General features: G+C 37.3%; 2 protein-coding genes across 2 annotated transcripts in view; both read left to right on the top strand.

Moving 5' to 3' along the window:
- LOC109819545 (6(G)-fructosyltransferase-like) overlaps positions 1–3,006 on the top strand; it is a gene marked incomplete in the record, with an annotated part of 5,875 nt that extends 2,869 nt beyond the window's left edge. Inside the window, 6 exon segments of the mRNA XM_020385299.1 lie at positions 1–99; positions 846–1,347; positions 1,458–1,619; positions 1,725–1,960; positions 2,061–2,148; positions 2,549–3,006. Of these exon segments, the coding sequence (XP_020240888.1) occupies positions 1–99; positions 846–1,347; positions 1,458–1,619; positions 1,725–1,960; positions 2,061–2,148; positions 2,549–2,764 (1,303 nt within the window).
- On the top strand, positions 8,522–18,191 carry LOC109819544. Its single transcript, XM_020385298.1, has 4 exons — positions 8,522–8,815; positions 13,199–14,735; positions 14,891–15,270; positions 15,363–18,191. The coding sequence occupies exons 1-4, from the start codon at positions 8,522–8,524 to the stop codon at positions 18,189–18,191; spliced, it is 5,040 nt and encodes a 1,679-aa protein (XP_020240887.1).

Here is a 19,507-nt window from a genome sequence, read left to right as displayed (position 1 = left end):
CCCGCTGCTGCTCAAGTGGAAGAAGTCCAGCGTCAATCCGATCCTGGTCCCCCCGCCCGGGATCGGTACCAGCGACTTCAGAGACCCCTTTCCTATCTGGTAAGTATCATATCAACTTTTACCGACTGGCTGGCGGCCAGACCCGTTTCCGGACGGTTGGGAGGTTCCAATATAGCTCCCGCGTTCTCGGATTCCATCATTCCCGCGCCGGTTCATTATTAAAGAAAAAAAAGTATTATATTAGTTTTTATTACTTATATATATATAATAACGGTATTTTAATAATGGCCTGTGAGTGAAAATGGACCACTTTCTTGGATCCGGGGGATTCGAGATCTCGGTCAATGACGTAAAGCAACAGGGAATAATGATGTCAAGCTTACGCTAGTAGTGCCAACAAGAGCAAGAAAACTTTTGCGGTTTAAAAAAATTCATAAATAATGTCCTGGAATGATGCGTGGCATTCAGAGCTGAAAATGGGGTCTAAGATGCCCATCATGGTAATAATCTAAGTCCAGATCCTGCAGGACAAAAGTAACTTTAAGTTAGATTATAATTTCCTTAAAAAAATATAGATATACGTACATGTGAAAGGAGATTATTAACAGACGATCGAGAACTCGCTGGAATATGAAAATGGAAGCCCGTGATCATATCTGCTACTCCGATGCCCAGGTATAGTCTAACGCAGCGGGGTAAAACTTCAAAGACGATATTAGCTCAAAAGTCAAAAACTTTATTATCAACGAAACATTCGATATGCTACAAATTTCCATAAAATATCACATTAATTAATTAATTAATTGTACTCGGTCCTTATGAAACAAATTTGGATCCGGCTACAGGTACAACGAAACGGACTCAAACTGGCACGTTCTGATCGGCTCCAAGGACTCAAACCACCACGGGATCGTACTCCTCTACAAGACCAAGGACTTCTTCAACTTCACCCTCCTCCCCAGCCTCCTCCACACCTCCACCCAGTCCGTCGGCATGTTCGAATGCGTCGACCTCTACCCCGTCGCCACCGGCGGCCCGTTATCCAACCGGGGCCTCGAAATGTCCGTCGACCTCTCCAACGGCGGGATTAAGCACGTGCTTAAGGCCAGCATGGATGAAGAAAGGCACGATTACTATGCCATCGGGACTTTCGATCTGGACTCGTTTAAGTGGACTCCCGACGACCCGTCGATTGACGTCGGCGTCGGGTTGAGGTACGACTGGGGGAAGTTTTACGCGTCGAAGACGTTCTTCGACACGGAGAAGCAGAGGAGGATTCTGTGGGGGTATGTTGGGGAGGTCGACAGTAAGGATGACGATAAAATGAAAGGATGGGCTACGCTGCAGGTAATTTTTTTTTTGTTACGGGGTTCTAATTAATTAATAGCTTAAGCTTTTGATTAAAAAATATAAAAAAAATTCTCTGACGAAGGATTATTATTTTTATTTATAATCAGAATATACCGAGGACGATATTGCTCGACACAAAAACGCAAAGTAATTTGATCATATGGCCGGTTGAGGAGGTGGAGGATCTTAGAACGGACGGTAATATCTTCAATGATATTAAAATTGGGGCCGGTTCCTCTGTTCAGCTTGATATTGGCGCCGCCTCGCAGGTAATTAACAACCGTTTTATGTGCAGTCTTGCTAATATGAACGTCAAAACCCTATTTTGTTGTACTCCAACCGTAAGTTTTCACACGTGTTTGATTGTTCTGTAGTTGGACATAGAAGCCGAGTTTGAGCTCGATAATTCGGCGCTCGACGGTGCGATCGAGGCAGACGTCACCTACAACTGCAGCACAAGCGGCGGCGCTGCCAACCGCGGCCTCCTCGGACCCTTCGGCCTCCTCGTGCTCGCTAACCAGGATCTGACCGAGCAAACCGCGACCTACTTCTATGTTAGCCGAGGAACTGACGGCGACCTCCGCACTCACTTTTGCCAAGATGAGTTGAGGTAATTAAGCAAACTAGGCTCGCGTACGTGACGCTGTTCTCAGGATTCGGGCTTGAGATTTGAGCTAACTTTTTATTTGCGATTTGGTTGTGTGATGTAGATCGTCGAAGGCTGGGGACATCGTCAAGAGAGTTGTAGGGAGCGTGGTTCCCGTGCTCCATGGTGAAACTTGGTCGCTAAGAATATTGGTAGGCTACATTTCATTATCAATAATGTTAATTAAACTAAGGGTAATTAGATTTCACAAAAAGTACCATGGATTATTCAAGAAAAAAAATAATAATGACCGTTCTATCAAATAAATTAGTCAAGAAATCGCGTCAACATTCCAATTAGTAGGCAATAAATTATTCAAGAAATTGCGTCGATCAACATTCCAATTAGTAGGACACGCTAACAGAAGATAATGACTTCTTTACGGCAATATGCCCGAAAGTGCGTAGTCGATGACATTTTTATATCGGTTTGAAACAAAAACCCTGATCACTCATGATTGTAGCATATATAATTACCTTTAGACAAAACTATAAATATGTAACGTATCCAATGAAGTATGCTAATCGCCCTCTTAATTAATAATCAATTTAGGTGGACCACTCCATTATTGAGAGCTTTGCTCAAAGAGGGAGAGCGGTAGCGACGTCGCGGGTGTATCCAACGGAGGCGATATACAATAAGGCACGGCTCTTCCTCTTCAACAACGCGACGGATGCGAAGGTGACAGCCAAAAGTGTGAAGATTTGGCACATGAATTCGACTCATAACCACCCCTTCCCTGGCCTGGAGAGTCTTTTCGAATCGTAGATTATGTACTCCATGCATGTTTGGGTTTTTTTTTTTTTCTTCTTCTTCTTCTTCCAGTGCTGGGTCCCTAGTTGTTATGATGTATGGTTGATTAGATTGGTTCAATTTGCCGATATATAGTCTATTGATATTATCTAAGGGAGGGTGATTGTGTGATGTAAACGTGGGCTTGGTCCCTCTTGTATTTATTTGGTGATCATTTTAATGGAAGGGATACATCCGCGATCAATGCATTTTTACTAGCCGCAAGATTTTGGTTTGTTTACAGCTTATGTGTGAGTTTTGTGGTCATATATATTACTTTGGGGGGAGACAAAGGTGTAACTATTGGTGGGTGATGTGTTGGCATTTTGGGTCTTTGGGCAATTTGAAGGATGCATTGTATATTAATGTCATCCAATGCTTGTTTTCACACAGACTGACTTTTAAATTAACATAATTTAGTCTAGATCTGTGTTTGTTTCTTGAGAAATAACAAATGTTAGGACTAATATCTTAACCAAGTGATGTTTCTGCTCTCCAGCCAACTAATATTGTGTTGATGCGTTTGTTTGAAAAGAAATTCTAGGTTTGGACATGACTTGATGAAGTACAGTATTTAGATATCAAATCAAATACGTAATCCATCTATGGTCATCAGCTTGTTCTTATGTGGAAAATTAGAAAGGAAAAAAAAAACTAGTTGGTGAATGATTGCAAGCAATCATTGGATTATAATGGCTCATAATATGTATAATTGTTAATTTACATGCACACTCATCACTCTACTAACCTAGAAACTTGGAATCAAAACTACGAACATGTTTATACATCAAACGTTTCATCATTCAAACTCAAACAAAAGCTAAGCCTCAATTTGTAATCTTACTAAAAAAAGATACTATTTATTTATTTTCCTCCTACAAATAAGGAAATTGCAGGAAAAAATAGAAATATTAGAAAAAGTAAATTGATTTTGCGAAAAATAGAAAAGAACAGGGACAATCTTGTTGCAAAATCTTAATCCCCTCTACCCGGATTGTAAAGGTGAGGGATGGGATGGGTTTCAATTAGTCCCCTTTGTTGGGGTTACTCAATCCCTCCTTAACTATTTTAATATCATTTAATGCTTGTTTTCACACAGACTAACTTTTAAACTAACATAAGTTAGTCTAGATCTGTGTTCTTTTCTTGAGAAATAACAAATGTTAGGACTAATTTCTTAACCAAATGATATTTTTGTTCTCCAATCAACTAATATTGTATTAATGCACTTGTTTGAAAAAAAATTAGGTTGGGACATGACTTGATGAAGTACAGTATTTAGATATCAAACACGTAATCTATCTGTGATCATCAACTTGTTCTTATGTGGAAAATTAGGTTGGCTAAAAAAAAAATTCAATTATAAGAAACATATTTCTTATAATATGTTCTTTTCTTATGTTTGGTTCACTTCTTAAAATTAAGAAAAAATATGAGATGAGATATTGTCACCATATTATTAGATGATGTGACTCGTTTTTAAGAAAACTCATTTCATGACTTATTTTAGAAAATAGATGGAAATCAACTTTTAATGGTTTCCTTGTCCTATTTTATTTTCTTTGATTTTAGAAAATCAACCAAACTAGCCCTGAATAAATTATAAAAAATGAAAGAGTAGAATACAGAGAATGTTACACGATACAATTTTGACGGAGATGCACAGCGAAGAGCAAAAATTTAGGCGCATTGAACTCGTAGGGACAGTTGCAAGTGCTTCGCTTCCATGTGATTGTAAACATGTAAAGAAATCAAAAGTAGTAAACTTCAAATTATTCACGCATACGATGAAGGGGGCCACGCTTCATGCTCAAACAAAATTAGTACCTGCAAATTAACTTGCCCCATCTATATCGACCGTTGATTAAAAATTGTTTTGAGAGGAACAAACAAGATCGGACCCATTTTGATCCTTACAATTGTTCCGTCCACAATGAGTGTCATTGGATCCCTTACCAATGCCAGCTCATGCCCACGTGTTTCCCAACTTGGGATTCAATCATAACTCTTTCTACTGTCTCTTTCTCTCGTGCTTCACCCTAAAATTGCTCGTAGTTATTATATCATATCATACTCCCTTTAAAAGCACGAGTTCGGAAAAATCTTTATATAGTCAGTATTACTCTTAGTTTTTTTAATATTACATTGTTATCCTAATCTATTCTAATTTTAATCATATCCTATCTAATTCCACGTGAACTATCATCTATAGGTCAACAATTTAAAAATAGTTATTTTGAATATTTCAATTAAATCTTAATCTATCCAAATACTAATTATATCTTATATTAACTCCGTATGAACTATCTATAACTCAAAAATATGGAAACAATAAGATTAAGAAATTATACGTAGATAACATATTATAATACATGAAGTATTATAAAAAAACCTAAAAGTTTCAAAAATTGTATATAATAGCGTTAAAAGTTTAAAATTACATGAAACACCTTGTCTTTTTAAAACTAAAAAACAAACATGATATCTAAAAATTTAAAACTTATAATTAACACCCTCAACATTTTTAAAATTATAGAAACAACCTCAAAAGTTTAAAGGCTAAATTACATTTATATACCCTATGTGTTTCGCTCTTGAAGCAGTTATATACCCTAAGTTATAAAATATAGCAAAAAATACCGTGAGTTGGCAAAAATTTGCAAGTTGGTACCTTCTGTTAACTAGATGTGAGAATATTCTCTAGAATATTCCCATGTGCTGGACCTATAATAAACTTGAATATTTCTTACCCTTATTTATTATATTACCTACCCTCAACCCCCCCCTGGAAATTAGGTTATTTTCATCATCATCATCTTCTTTTCGTGGTCTCCAACTTCTTATTCCTCTTTAATATGGGTAACTATAGAAAATAAGAGCTTTCACTATTGGGGGCGGGTTAATTCTTAAGGAGGGGCATTATTGTTCTTTCATGTATTTTTTAACATCGTTAGCTAAATCTAAACAATTATCAACTCAGGGTATTTTTTTGCTATGTTTTGTAACTTAGGGTATATAACTACTACAATAGCAAAACAATGGGGTATATAAGTACCATTTAGCATGTTAAAATTACAAAAAAAATATTCTAAAATTCAAAGATTTTAAAACTTAGAAGCAACATAGATGAATTCCAGGGATTACCATTAGGCACATAGAAATTTAAAATTAGTAAAAAGAAAATAACCTCAAAGGTACAAAAATTACAAAAACTCTCTCAAAAGTAAAATTTTATTAAAAAATTCTAAAATTTTGAAACTTATAACTAGCACATATTAAATTTAGAAATTACCAGCATATTGCTAAAAATTTAAAATTTTTAAAAAACAACCCAAAATTTTAGTAATTATAAAAATACCTTCAAATTTTCAAAGTTACGAGAAATATTCTAACATTTAAAAACTTATCACCAATACATGAAACATGAAAATTATAAGCACCCAACTTAAAATTTAAAATTTTCATAAAATACTATCAAAGTTAAAAAATTACAAAACACATCCTGAAAAGTTTAAATAACAAAAAGGCTGAAATTTGGCAAAGAAAAGAGGAAATGCTTGATATTATTACATTAATATATAATATGTTAGCATTAATTGATTATAATGTATAAACATTTATCTCTAATGTTGATAATATTTATTTATTAATTGATTATAATGTATAAACATTTATCTCTAATGTTGATAATATTTATTTATAAAGTAAAAAAAAATACAATGAGTTATGTATGGAGAAACTATCATTCTAATGTTGATAATATTTATTTATAAAGTAAAAAAAAATACAATGAGTTATGTATGGAGAAACTATCATAAAGTTCAGAAATATCCTTTAAAAGAACTAAGTTGTTTTCATTTCAAATGGAGAAGTGAAGGAAATAAACTCAAAATTCAGAAACATTCATGAATCACCTGAATTGACATTGATAAAAAGCATATCAAGCAAAGAAGCACTAACCGATCAGAAACATTCATGAATCACCTGAATTGACATTGATAAAAAGCATATCAAGCAAAGAAGCACTAACCGAGTTCTCATTGAAGAACATATTGAACAATTATGTCCTAATTAAAAAATATATTATTCATGAAAAGTACAAGAAAAATTAGTAAGTACTTATAAATTTTCATACTTTATTCTAAAAATACTGAAGGAATCATAAACTTAATTTAAAATTTCATGTAAATAATCTTACAATAGAAACTAAAGTAAAATCATTGATCAACTACATTGCGAGATATAATAAACTAGATAAGATGAGAAAAATCACTATAATGGATAAAAAAAATATGCACATGATACTTGGTTACCATAGTGTAAGTAAAAAAATAAAATTGATATTTTTCTTTTCTCTATATGGTGGCACGACTCTGCAAGTATTCTTATTTGGGGATATGACTACCAACGAAAAATTAATTTGTAAGAATACGATCAAAGATAAGCATGCCATAGTACTGTCAAAGTTCAAGATCTTTAAATATGAATGTAACATATTTTACAACTAAAGTTCTTATTAAACACCGCTAAATATAAAATTCATCTTATAGCTGTCTCAAATTTGTAGGAACAATATGTGTATAAGACTTTTTTGTTTTTTTGCTGTTTTATTCTAGCAAGTACTATAACAATTAGCATATTAAATACCAACGATCCCAATGCATTTGTTGTCATCTAGTTCGTAATTATTTATGGCCACTAGTGAACATTATTGACCCCAAGCATGCCGGAACGTGCTACGGCGCACTGAGAACAACTTTTGTTTACAAAAAATAATATTAACTTTTGAATCAATTGCATCCGTTCATTTGCTTCGTAAAATATTCATGAGGAATCAGTCGTGGGGCCCTGCAACTTTGTCCCAAAAAAGAACGCCTAAAATTGCGGACAATTTATGAGGTAGGCTCCATAATATTGTCTTACTTCCACATTTGCAATTTTAAAATTAAGTGTAGAATCCATTTTTGATCTATATTATAAAATTAATACTAAAATAATCTGATAGAATGAATAGAGATTTTCTTTACGATTATTTTAACAATCAGAGTAGCACGTGCAGTATAAAATAGCTCTTATGGCCATAGATCGCATTTTTGTTGTCCCAAAATACCTTCATCGAACAGGTATTTTTTATATTGTACTGAAAGTCTGAAACTTACAACCGAGAGGGTCATAGATCGCATTTTTGCTGTGTGAATCATCTATGAATCATCATTTTATTATGACTTAATTTGATATAAATTTTAGGTAGAAAATAAAATATGAGCATAAATAGTCTCAATAATTATATGGTAACTATTGGTAATTCACAAATTTATTCCGTTTTTAAATATTATTAAGATATAGGCTAAATTATCAAATAGGTATATTTTATTGACAATAAGAACCAACTTGATATGTTTTCTTCATCCAATGACAATAAGGTATATAATGTGGGGCACAACGATGACAAGGTCTATTTTTCTGCCAGAGCAAAATTTTCAGTAACTAAATGTCAAGTGACTCGTCACATGATACTGATGCAGCTTCTTATGTGGCAATTAGTTGTGCCCATTCATTTAAGCTAAAAATGAATTATTTTCCCTCTCCAAATTAGGGCTCAAAAGAGTGAGGATCAAATTAGGTGTTTTTCTTTTTACTAGAGTTAAATTTGAATTAAGCAAGTAATTATGTAAAGAAGGCGCAGGTTAGAGGGCGATTTTCATCGCGCTAACGTGCACCTCCCGCTTTGAAATGGCAAGGAAAAAAGTGAAAAATGGGAAAAAAATTCTTGAAATTGGATTGAGAGCTTCTAATCCAAGTTCTTCTTCACCTGTAAAATCTCTAGATGCTGTTTTTCTTGAAATTGGATTGAGAGCTTCTAATCCAAGTTCTTCTTCACCTGTAAAATCTCTAGATGCTGTTTTCTTTGAAGATGATGAAGAATCAGATTTGGATCTGATGGGATCTACGGGTCCAATTGGAGAGAAGAAGAAGGTTCTTTTGTCGGATTTGTTGAGCTCTGCTACTGATCCAGTTCCATCTGTTGTGCGCAGCGGAAATTTCGGCAGAGTTTCTGGTGCACAATAAGAGAGAAAGATCGATAAGAATTTTTGTTTCTCAAAGGGAACAAGAATCTGAAAGCCTAATATCTCATCAAAGTGAGATATTAGCTCTTCCTCTCGTCAGCTCTAGGACTGCGCGTCGAGGGATCCGGCAAACTGCCTACGTCCACGGGGCAATGAGGGGGGAGATCTACTATTAGAGAGGAGATAATACAACTAGGGTTTACAATCACTTAATCTAAACCCTCACACAAATATCTCTCTCAAAAGCACAAAAGCCTATTTGCACGAAACTAAAGAAAGCTGCTGTTTTCTCTCTCTCTTTGCAACTGCTCTCTGCTTTTAGTATTGCGCCTTTGCCAGTCGTCCTTTGCTCCTGCGCGAACCCCTTCTGCACGCTGCTTTTCAAAGCCCTGCACTGCGCCTTTGCCAGTCGTCCTTTGCTCCTGCGCGAACCCCTTCTGCACGCTGCTTTTCAAAGCCCTGCACTGTGGTTTACAAAGAAAAAAAAATGCTGCCCAAATCTTCCCCTCTGCTTGATCACCATCACACGAAACCCTAGGATAGGATTTTATAGACTGACAAACTCGGGTGGGCCGTATCTCGTAACACGTTCAAAAAACAAGTTTTCCCAATTTAATATCCGCTCACGCGCTTTTGGTTCGTCCATGCTCACGCGGTTTGCTGGCTACACCCACGTGAAGCCTACAATTCTCCAAATTGTGGCCCCCACATTCTCCGTTGTCCAACAATTCTCCACCTCGACGAAGTTTTTCCAAAACTGAGCCGACACCAAAGCATCCAAATATCCCACTTGTTGTGTCCAGTACGAAGTGAAACAATTCACGACAACGGACTCAATCCATAACAAGTCGAGAACCCAAATGAGAATGCGAACACTCTCCAAATGTCGGTATAAACTCACCAAATCGATCTCACCCCCATCCAATCCAAACCCGGCTGCATCATAAAGACTGCCTACGTATCCTCTTGCCCAAGAAATCAAGCCGAACGTAGTTCACCCAAATGGCCGCGAACGACCTCAAACCAATAGAAGAGTTCGCAACCCCTCTCTAATATCATCAAGTCTGCGGCTGATAACACCTCCAATGGCCTCAAACACCTCCACCTGAGGTGAACCAATGGTCATATCCAAACTGCATCTATCAGCTACACTCGAGTCAAAACCCAACTCATCATCTGCATCCGAATCCAAATGACTTCCACGCTGTGTCACCTCAGCTAGAATCCCAATCAATACAGAATGACCTGGAGTATGTGGGAAAATCCCCACCCAATGTGGAGTAGCATCAGTCTCCACCCGCTGCGATACCTCTAAGGTCTGTCCAAAACTCTTCACCTGCTGAGAGTCAATTAGCTCCCTCATCGAAGCCTCAACCAAAGTGACACTACCAGACCTATCTTCTAATGGAGTTTTACCTCCAATCACAGTAGTTGACAACTCTTTAATAGGATGACCCAAATATGTCGAAGCCTCTGTCCAGAAACTCTTCTGCAAACCATTGCTCGACCACAAACACCGATCCTCCTCCAGAAAGGCACGGTTTTCCAAATTTGTCACCCTATCTAGTTGCCCCAAGATTTCCTTTCCAACGAAGTGTCTTGCAATGCCGTGAGCTCGGCTCCAATACAGAAATAGGTCCATCTTGTACCTCCTACCAAAACCAGAATAGAGTACCTTCACCTCTCTGTCTATCTCACACTTCTTCAATCTGTTAGAGACTACTAGGACTTTCTCCAATGGGGATTTGGTTGCAACCCAAACACACCTAGAACAGTCACCAACAAAGGAAACCAAACGCCTATTACCTCCCAATGATGCCCCCTTGGAAGGCCCCCAAACATCCATGTGAACTCCTCTAGAACGACCCTTAGCACGGTGAATAGAGGTGCCAAACTTCACCTCGATCTTCTTGCTCACATCAACATGTTCACTGGACTTCAAACTGCAGGTCTTTGCACCCTCTTTCAATCTATGCGAGGAATCAATACTGGAATGGCCAAGCCCTAAATGTCGCAGTCTAGTCGAATTAACAGAAGTCATCAGCTCTTCACCTGCCACTATACCTCCAGTCAAGTAATACAGGTTATTTCTCCTGATGCCCTTCATCAAAATACGAGAGTCTCTCGCAATCTCGAGAACCATGTCCTCAACATGAACCTTCAGACCCGCTCCAACCAAAGCTCCAATCGAGATCAAGTTCTTCCTCAAAGAAGGAACATATCTCACATCGTTTAACTCTCTAACAGTCCCGTCAAACATCTTTATGCGAATTCTTCCTATCCCAAGGATCTGGCATGCACGGTTATCAGCCATGTACACCACACCACTATCCACCAGCTTCTCAAAACTGAAGAACCATTCCCTTCTAGGGCACACATGATAGGTCGCACCACTATCCAACATCCATTCAGATTCCTCCGAATAGCTATCTGTAGGACTGATAGAAAGCGAATAAATAGAAGAGTCAGAATTATTACCATCCGATACGATGTTTGCTTCTGATGATGGTTGCTTCCCTTTTCCCTTCTGCTTATTCTTCATCCATTCGTCGAGCTTTGGGCAGTCTTTCTTCCAATGACCAGTCTCCTTGCACCAAGCACACTGATCTTTTCCTACTCTAGACTGTGACTTCCAATTCTTTCGGTTTGGACCCTTCCCTCTTGCGACCAACGCCTCTGCTACCGACTCAGTCGAATTCTCCTTATCCTTCTTCCGAAGCTGATAATTCACCAATGCAGCAGTGACCTCACTATACGAAAGTGATGCCTTCCCATTAATCAGAGTAAGAACGAAGGTCTCATATTCCTCGTCGGGCAAGGAACTCAACAACAGCAACGCCTTGTCCTCATCTTCAATCTTGACATCCACATTCGCCAAATCCGCAAGAAGCTTTGTGTAGTGGTTCATGTGATCTCTAATGGAGGTTCCCTTCTTCAACTGGAAACGATAAAGTCTCCTCTTCAAATGCAAGCGATTTTCCACACTCTTGGTCAAATACTTGCTTTCGAGAATCTCCCAAATCTTCTTCGCAGAAGTCTCATTCATCACATCATATTTTAGATCTTGAGTCAAACAAGACCTAATCACACCACACGCCGTTCGATTCATCTTCTTCCAAACCTTCTCTTCAATCTCATCTGGCTTGCCATCTAACTCCAATGTATCCTCCAAATTCTGCGCGTTCAGCGCATCCAAAACCTCGCATCTCCATAATCCAAAGTTGTTTGTGCCATTAAATTTCTCCACATCTATCTTCATAGAGTGGATATTCAAACTCTGAATGGTCTTCGCGCCAGAAGAACCACCCTCGACTCCCGAAGCACCTTCTTTCCCCGACATCTTACGCACCAACGAACAAAGAATAGATCCAAAACTGAAAGATAGAGTCTTTACCAAAAGATCCCACCTTTATCACCAACGAAGTCCTAAACGGGCCTCCAAATTGATCTACTCCTCCAACCAAACCCTAGATCTGGAATCTGGGCTCTGATACCACTTGTTGTGCGCAGCGGAAATTTCGGCAGAGTTTCTGGTGCACAATAAGAGAGAAAGATCGATAAGAATTCTTGTTTCTCAAAGGGAACAAGAATCTGAAAGCCTAATATCTCATCAAAGTGAGATATTAGCTCTTCCTCTCGTCAGCTCTAGGACTGCGCGTCGAGGGATCCTAAAAACTATTACAATGGCCACAAACTCAAACAACCAAAATTTACGTGGTTCGGCAAACTGCCTACGTCCACGGGGCAATGAGGGGGGAGATCTACTATTAGAGAGGAGATAATACAACTAGGGTTTACAATCACTTAATCTAAACCCTCACACAAATATCTCTCTCAAAAGCACAAAAGCCTATTTGCACGAAGCTAAAGAAAGCTGCTGTTTTTTCTCTCTCTTTGCAACTGCTCTCTGCTTTTAGTACTGCGCCTTTGCCAGTCGTCCTTTGCTCCTGCGCGAACCCCTTCTGCACGCTGCTTTTCAAAGCCCTGCACTGTGGTTTACAAAGAAAAAAAAATGCTGCCCAAATCTTCCCCTCTGCTTGATCACCATCACACGAAACCCTAGGATAGGATTTTATAGACTGACAAACTCGGGTGGGCCGTATCTCGTAACACGTTCAAAAAACAAGTTTTCCCAATTTAATATCCGCTCACGCGCTTTTGGTTCGTCCATGCTCACGCGGTTTGCTGGCTACACCCACGTGAAGCCTACAATTCTCCAAATTGTGGCCCCCACATTCTCCGTTGTCCAACACCATCCTCCTCAAGATTCAATGGCTTTAAATCTCGTTACCTTCAAGGTGAGTCCAGTCATACTCATTCCAAAGATTCTTGGGCTGTAGAGGTTGAATCTGTGGAAAATTCCTTGTCTCGACATCATGTGCCGCAATATGATAGGAATCTTGATGATAAATCTGATCTCAAGTCTAGCTCTTCTGAACTGAATGCAAAAGGAATTCTTGATGATCTGGATTCTGCTTCTTTTCTTGAATCAGACCTGGATGGAGTTAAAATTGCAAATCATAGTCCAGTTAATAAATCTCCAATGGAGAATTTGGTTTTGAAATCTTCTAAATCAAATTTAGTTGATGATAGTCCAGTTAATAAATCTCCAATGGAGAATTTGGTTTTGAAATCTTCTAAATCAAATTTAGTTGATGATCCTCAATTGGAATCCAAGACTGAATGCCAAAATCCAGTTAAGAGTTGGGCTAGTCTTTTTACAGACAATAGAAAATCTGGTTCAGACATGAATCTAAGTTTTGTTTCACCTTCATCTAATGATACTGTGATCTTTGATGAGGAAGAATGGAATGAAGGAAATTCATTGTGGCAATTTTCCTTAATTGGCCAAGTTTTGGGCCTAAATGCAAAATTTAAAGCTATGGAAAGTTATATTCATAAAGTCTGGGCTCGTTGGGTAATTCCAGAGATTTGCATTATTATTAAAGCTATGGAAAGTTATATTCATAAAGTCTGGGCTCGTTGGGTAATTCCAGAGATTTGCATTATTAAGCCAGGCATTTTCCTGTTTAAATTCAAGAATAAGGATGAAATGAATGATATTCTTGTTAATGGTCCATGGTTCTTTGGATCAAGACCTCTGTTATTGAAAGCATGGTCGAGTGGAGATGAAATTGAGAAATTAAATGACTATATTTATCCTATGTGGATTCAATTTCCTGCTCTTAGACTCAATCTATGGAACTCAAAAAGTCTTAGCAAAATTGCAAGTCTTATTGGAAAACCTATAGCTACAGACAAACTCACAGCCAGCAGACAGAGGCTATCTTATGCTAGGGTTCTTGTTGAAGCTCATATGCCAGCCCCACTTCCTGATCAAATCTCAATTCAAGGCCCAAATGGTGTGATGATAAAGCAAAAGGTGATATATGAATTGAAACCAAAATGGTGTGATAAATGCAAGATTGTAGGGCATGACACAATGTACTGCAGAAGATTCCCAAAGACTCAAAGATGGGTTCCTAAAAATGCACAGAATGGTAAGAATCATGATAAACAAGAAGCTCCTGGAATCTGTGTTCAAGGCAACACTACCCCTCATGAATCAGGAATTTTAAGGGAACAAAGGCTTGTGCATGAGCCTGGAAATTTTGGACAAGTTGATAATCAAATGCACATACCTGATACTCAGGATGATCACATTGGGGAAAATCAAGGGACAAAACAGGTATCCATATCTGAGACTCCTGAAATGGATACTCAGAGTCATTTTGTTGGTTCCTGTAGTAAATCTCCAAGGAATCCTGTGCATGTGGTACATATACAAAACCTGATTTCTGGTAATGTGGAGAATAGAAACAAAGGTCTTCAGGATATAAATTCTTGGTCACTAGTGCAAAATAGCAAAGTCAGGAGAGGTTTATCCCCAGGAGCTCAAGATCCCTCTACAGTTGATAGAGGGGGGAGGAAAAAATTATGAACTGGACTTTTTGGAATGTTAGAGGATTAAATAAATCCTCTAAGCAACACTTGGTGAAACATTATATCTCGCAATACCATTTATCTTTTATAGGACTGATTGAAATAAAGATTAAAGATGATAAGTTGCCAGTAATTGCCAGGAAACTAGCACATAATTGGAGATGGGAAGCTAATGTAGGAGATTCTGGTAAGGCTAGGATAATGATCCTCTGGGACCCCAATCTTCTGGATATTCATATGATAAACCACTCAGCTCAGCATATAACTTGTTCTGTCAAATCTCTGGATGGGAGGATCAACTGTGTAACTTCAACAATTTATGGCTATAATCAAGCAGTAGCAAGGAAGGAGCTGTGGTCAGAACTAAAACATATTCAACAAGCTATTGGTAACATACATTGGCTTATCAGTGGTGATTTCAATGCCATGGTTGATAATGATGAAAAGCTTGGGGATCTACTTTATCTGAGGGTGACATAAAAGATCTCAGAGATTTTATAAGTGACAGTCACCTCAACCATCTCAAGACAATTGGGTGTTTCTTCACTTGGAGTAACAAACAGGACCCTAGTTCAAGAGTATGGAGTAGACTAGATAGATCCTTGGTAAATGATTCATGGTTGCACCAACATAATTCTAGTCAAGTAGAATATTTGCTACCTGGATTATCTGACCATTCTCCTGGCCTTATATCCATTTTTGATGACTTTAAATTGGGAAAGAGGCCTTTCAAATTTTTCAATATGTGGATTAAACATGAAAATTTCTTGCCTGTAGTATCTAGCATATGGCAAAATGAAGTTAAGGGATATAAAATGTTCTCTGTCTGGTCAAAATTGAAGCTGCTGAGGAGTTCACTCAAGGATTTAAACAGGAAACATTTCAACAATATAGGTGAACAAGTACAGAGAGCTAAATTAGCTCTAGAAGAAGTACAGAATGATCTTCAAAGCAACCTTATGTGTTCAAATCTCATTAACAGAGAAAAAGAATGCTTAGCTTCATATAACAAACTGTTGGATTGTGAACTGTCCTACTATCAACAAAAGTCCAGAATTGCTTGGAGTATCAAGGGAGACAGATGTACAGATTTATTTCACAAAATCTTGGAGTGTAACAGGCACCACAATAGAGTTTTAGCTCTTTATAAGAACACTGGGGAAAGGATGACTGACAGTGATGAAATTGCAAAGGAATTTGTGTCATACTATCAAAACCTAATGGGGAGAGCCACTGATACTATAATGCCTGATATGAATGTGATCAAATTAGGGCCGTGTCTAAGTGATTCTCAAGCTAATCTCTTGCAAAGAGCTGTATCAAAAGAAGAGATTAAAGAAGCCATTTTTTCAATGTCAGATAATAGAGCCCCTGGTCCTGATGGGTATGGTGCATGTTTTTTCAAATCAGCCTGGTCGATTGTGGGTGATGAAATCACTCAAGCAGTGGAGGAATTCTTCACTTCAGGGAAGCTTTTAGGTACATTAAACTCAACCTCTATTACTCTTATACCAAAGGTACATTGCCCTAAAACACCTTCAGATTTTAGACCAATCTCATGCTGTAATAGCCTTTACAAATGTATATCAAAAATCTTGGCAAATAGAGTAAAATCTGTTCTAGGCTACTTGGTTAATGAGGCTCAAAGTGCTTTCATTAAGGGTAGGCAAATAACAAGTAACACTTTATTGGCCCATGAACTTGTGAAAAGTTATAGCAGGAGGAATATATCTTCCAGAATCATGTTAAACATTGATATAAAGAAGGCTTTTGATACCATAAGTTGGAATTTTCTACACGAAATGCTCAAGGGGCTTGGTTTTCCAAAAAGAATAGTTGACTGGATCATGGTGTGTATATCTACTCCAAAATACTCTATCTCCCTAAATGGTACACTGCATGGTTATTTTAAGGGGGAAAGGGGTTTGAGGCAAGGGGATCCACTCTCACCATATCTCTTTATTTTGGGTATGGAGTATTTATCAAGGAGTTTAGACCTTTTGAAACAGGATAAGCAGTTTAAATATCATCCTAGATGTGGCAAAATGAAGATTACACATTTAATCTTTGCTGATGATCTATTGCTCTTTGGTAAAGGAGACCTATACTCAGTAAAGAAACTTTATCAGTGTGTCACAGACTTTGGTAATGTTTCTGGACTGGAAGCAAATAAAGAGAAATCATCTATTTTCTTTGGTGGGGTTGAAGAATCTGTAAAAACAGCAATCAAAGATCAACTGTGTTTGACTGAAGGATGTTTCCCTATAAGATACTTGGGGGTTCCTCTAGTATGCAAAAGACTGTCTTATGAAGACTGTAATTCTCTCTTAAACAAGATTACTAGTCAAATACAAACATGGCAAAAGCACAGGAAACTCACATATGCTGGCAGATTACAAGTGATTAAGAGCATCATCTTGGGAGTTCAGATTTATTGGACTTCAAATTACTTATTACCAGTCAAAGTAACACAGAAAATAGATGAAATCTGCAGGAATTATTTGTGGGGGAGTTCAAATCTAACATCCAAAATCCCCTTAGTATCCTGGGACAGAGTTTGTATGGGTAAAAAACAGGGTGGCCTTGGCATTTTCTCTGCTTCAATATGGAATCTTGCAGCTGCCTTAAAGAATTTATGGAATATTCATGTTAATAGGGAATTAATGTGGATTAAATGGATTCATGGTACCTATCTGAAGCAAAGAGATATCTGGCATGTTAAAGCAAGATCGGGAGACTCTTGGATGTGGAAACAATTAATCAAAGCAAGGGATAAGGCTCTGAATTTCTGTGGAGGAGTAGGAAACCTCATTCAGTTGATTGGTTCTTGCTACAAGGGGGGAAAACTGAAATTATCTGCACTATACCATGCTTTAAATCCAGCCAGCAGTAATGTCCAATGGCACAATACAATATGGGAGAGCCTATGCTATCCTAAACACTCATTCATTAGCTGGTTAGCTGTCAATAACAGATTGAATACCCAGGACAGACTGTTAAGAAGAGGTATAATAAATACAAATCACTGCACTTTATGTACTGCTTCTTTTCAGGAAAGCAGAAGCCACCTATTCTTTGAGTGTGCTTATTCTAGTGATGTATGGAATTGTATAATGGATTGGCTTCAATTCTCTTGGAGATCATGCCACTGGGAGATTTTGATAAACTGGTTCAGTTCAAGATTGAAAGGAAGAGGTATTAAACAAAGGGTTAAAAGAATGGCTCTGTCAGCCACCATTTATGCAATCTGGACTGAGAGGAATATGAGAGTATTTCAGGGAAAAAACAGGTCAGTTGAACATCTAGTAAATGGTATTAAAGTTGATATCATGACAGTGCTTCTGAACTCAAACATCTCCTCTGAAAATGTTGCCTGGATCCATTCATTGTAGAGCATGCACAGACGTGCACGGATGCTGGATATGGAATGACAGGTTCAGATCTCCACTGAGATTGCTGGAATCTGTTCACATAAATAGGGCTATTGTTTCCTATTTGTAATTTCAGTTTCTTGGCTATAGCTCTGTTTTTTGAGTTTTAGCTACTCTTTTTCTGGTATATCTCACATTGAGATCATTGATGTAAATACAACTTTCATATTTGGAGATGAAATAAAAATTTTCATTTACCAAAAAAAAAGAGTTAAATTTGAATTAAAGTAATTGAAACTGAGTTAGGAAATCTAAGGAATTTTATAAAGAATCGTCCTCTCCCTCACATGATCAGAGAAAATAGAGAAGGGAGAACATTTTGCGGATTTTTTTAAAAATAACAATTAGTTAAAAGATCTTGCTTGACCTTTGACTCACGAGCCCAATTAAGTCATATACGATGCACGTGACAAGTCATATGAGATGATCTTTTCGCAAATTTTGCTCCAGCCAAAAAAATAGGTCTTATTTGTTAGATCTAATAAAAACTTGAGATCTAAAATCATAAAGTCATGATTAATTCGAAGAGATTAACAATAATCATAAAGAGCGGAAGCTTATACCTGAATCCATAGATGAACCTGAGATGAGTTTTGGATCTTCTAACCTTAGGGTTTTCTCTATAGCCGAATTTCTCTCTAGATGGAGGTGAAGAGAATTAGAGAATGTAACCCTAGATTAGGGACCATAACCCCTTATTTATAGATGTTGTATTTTTGTAATTTGGCCCCTCAACAAATCACAATTACAACTTGGTATCTGCACATATAACCCCATGACTTATTTAAATACCCATTAACCCAACTTGATTGATCACTTTAGTGGGTTATCCTAAAAGATAGCAATACACATTGATTAATCATATGTGCCCATAATTAGATTTATTAGATTAAATCCAACATTATTGTCATTAGGTTCCATTTTATATATCTTATTATCACTGAAGTAAAAAAATATATCAAATTGTTACTTAAGGCTAATAAAATTTACCAATCTGATAATTTAGCCTTAACACATGTACTATATAATGAAGAAATTTATATGTCATGCAACTTTTTTGCATAACACATGTATACGAAATTAAGGAAAGTAAGCCATTAAAAATTGAGGATATTCGATTGTAAAATCTAACTATGATATTTCACTTGTAGATCATAAACTTAGTTTTAACATTGACAATTCTACAAATTAAATGACACGACAAGCATAATAAAGACATGCTATGAAAATTGACGATGCAAAAAGTTAGCGCAAATTTAGTGAGGGCATTACCGCCG

This window comes from Asparagus officinalis, chromosome 8 (assembly GCF_001876935.1).
Source record: "Asparagus officinalis chromosome 8, Aspof.V1, whole genome shotgun sequence".
Taxonomy (NCBI): Eukaryota; Viridiplantae; Streptophyta; class Magnoliopsida; order Asparagales; family Asparagaceae; genus Asparagus; species Asparagus officinalis.
Note: the sequence above shows the minus strand (reverse complement) of the source record. Positions and strands in the feature narration are given on the sequence as shown.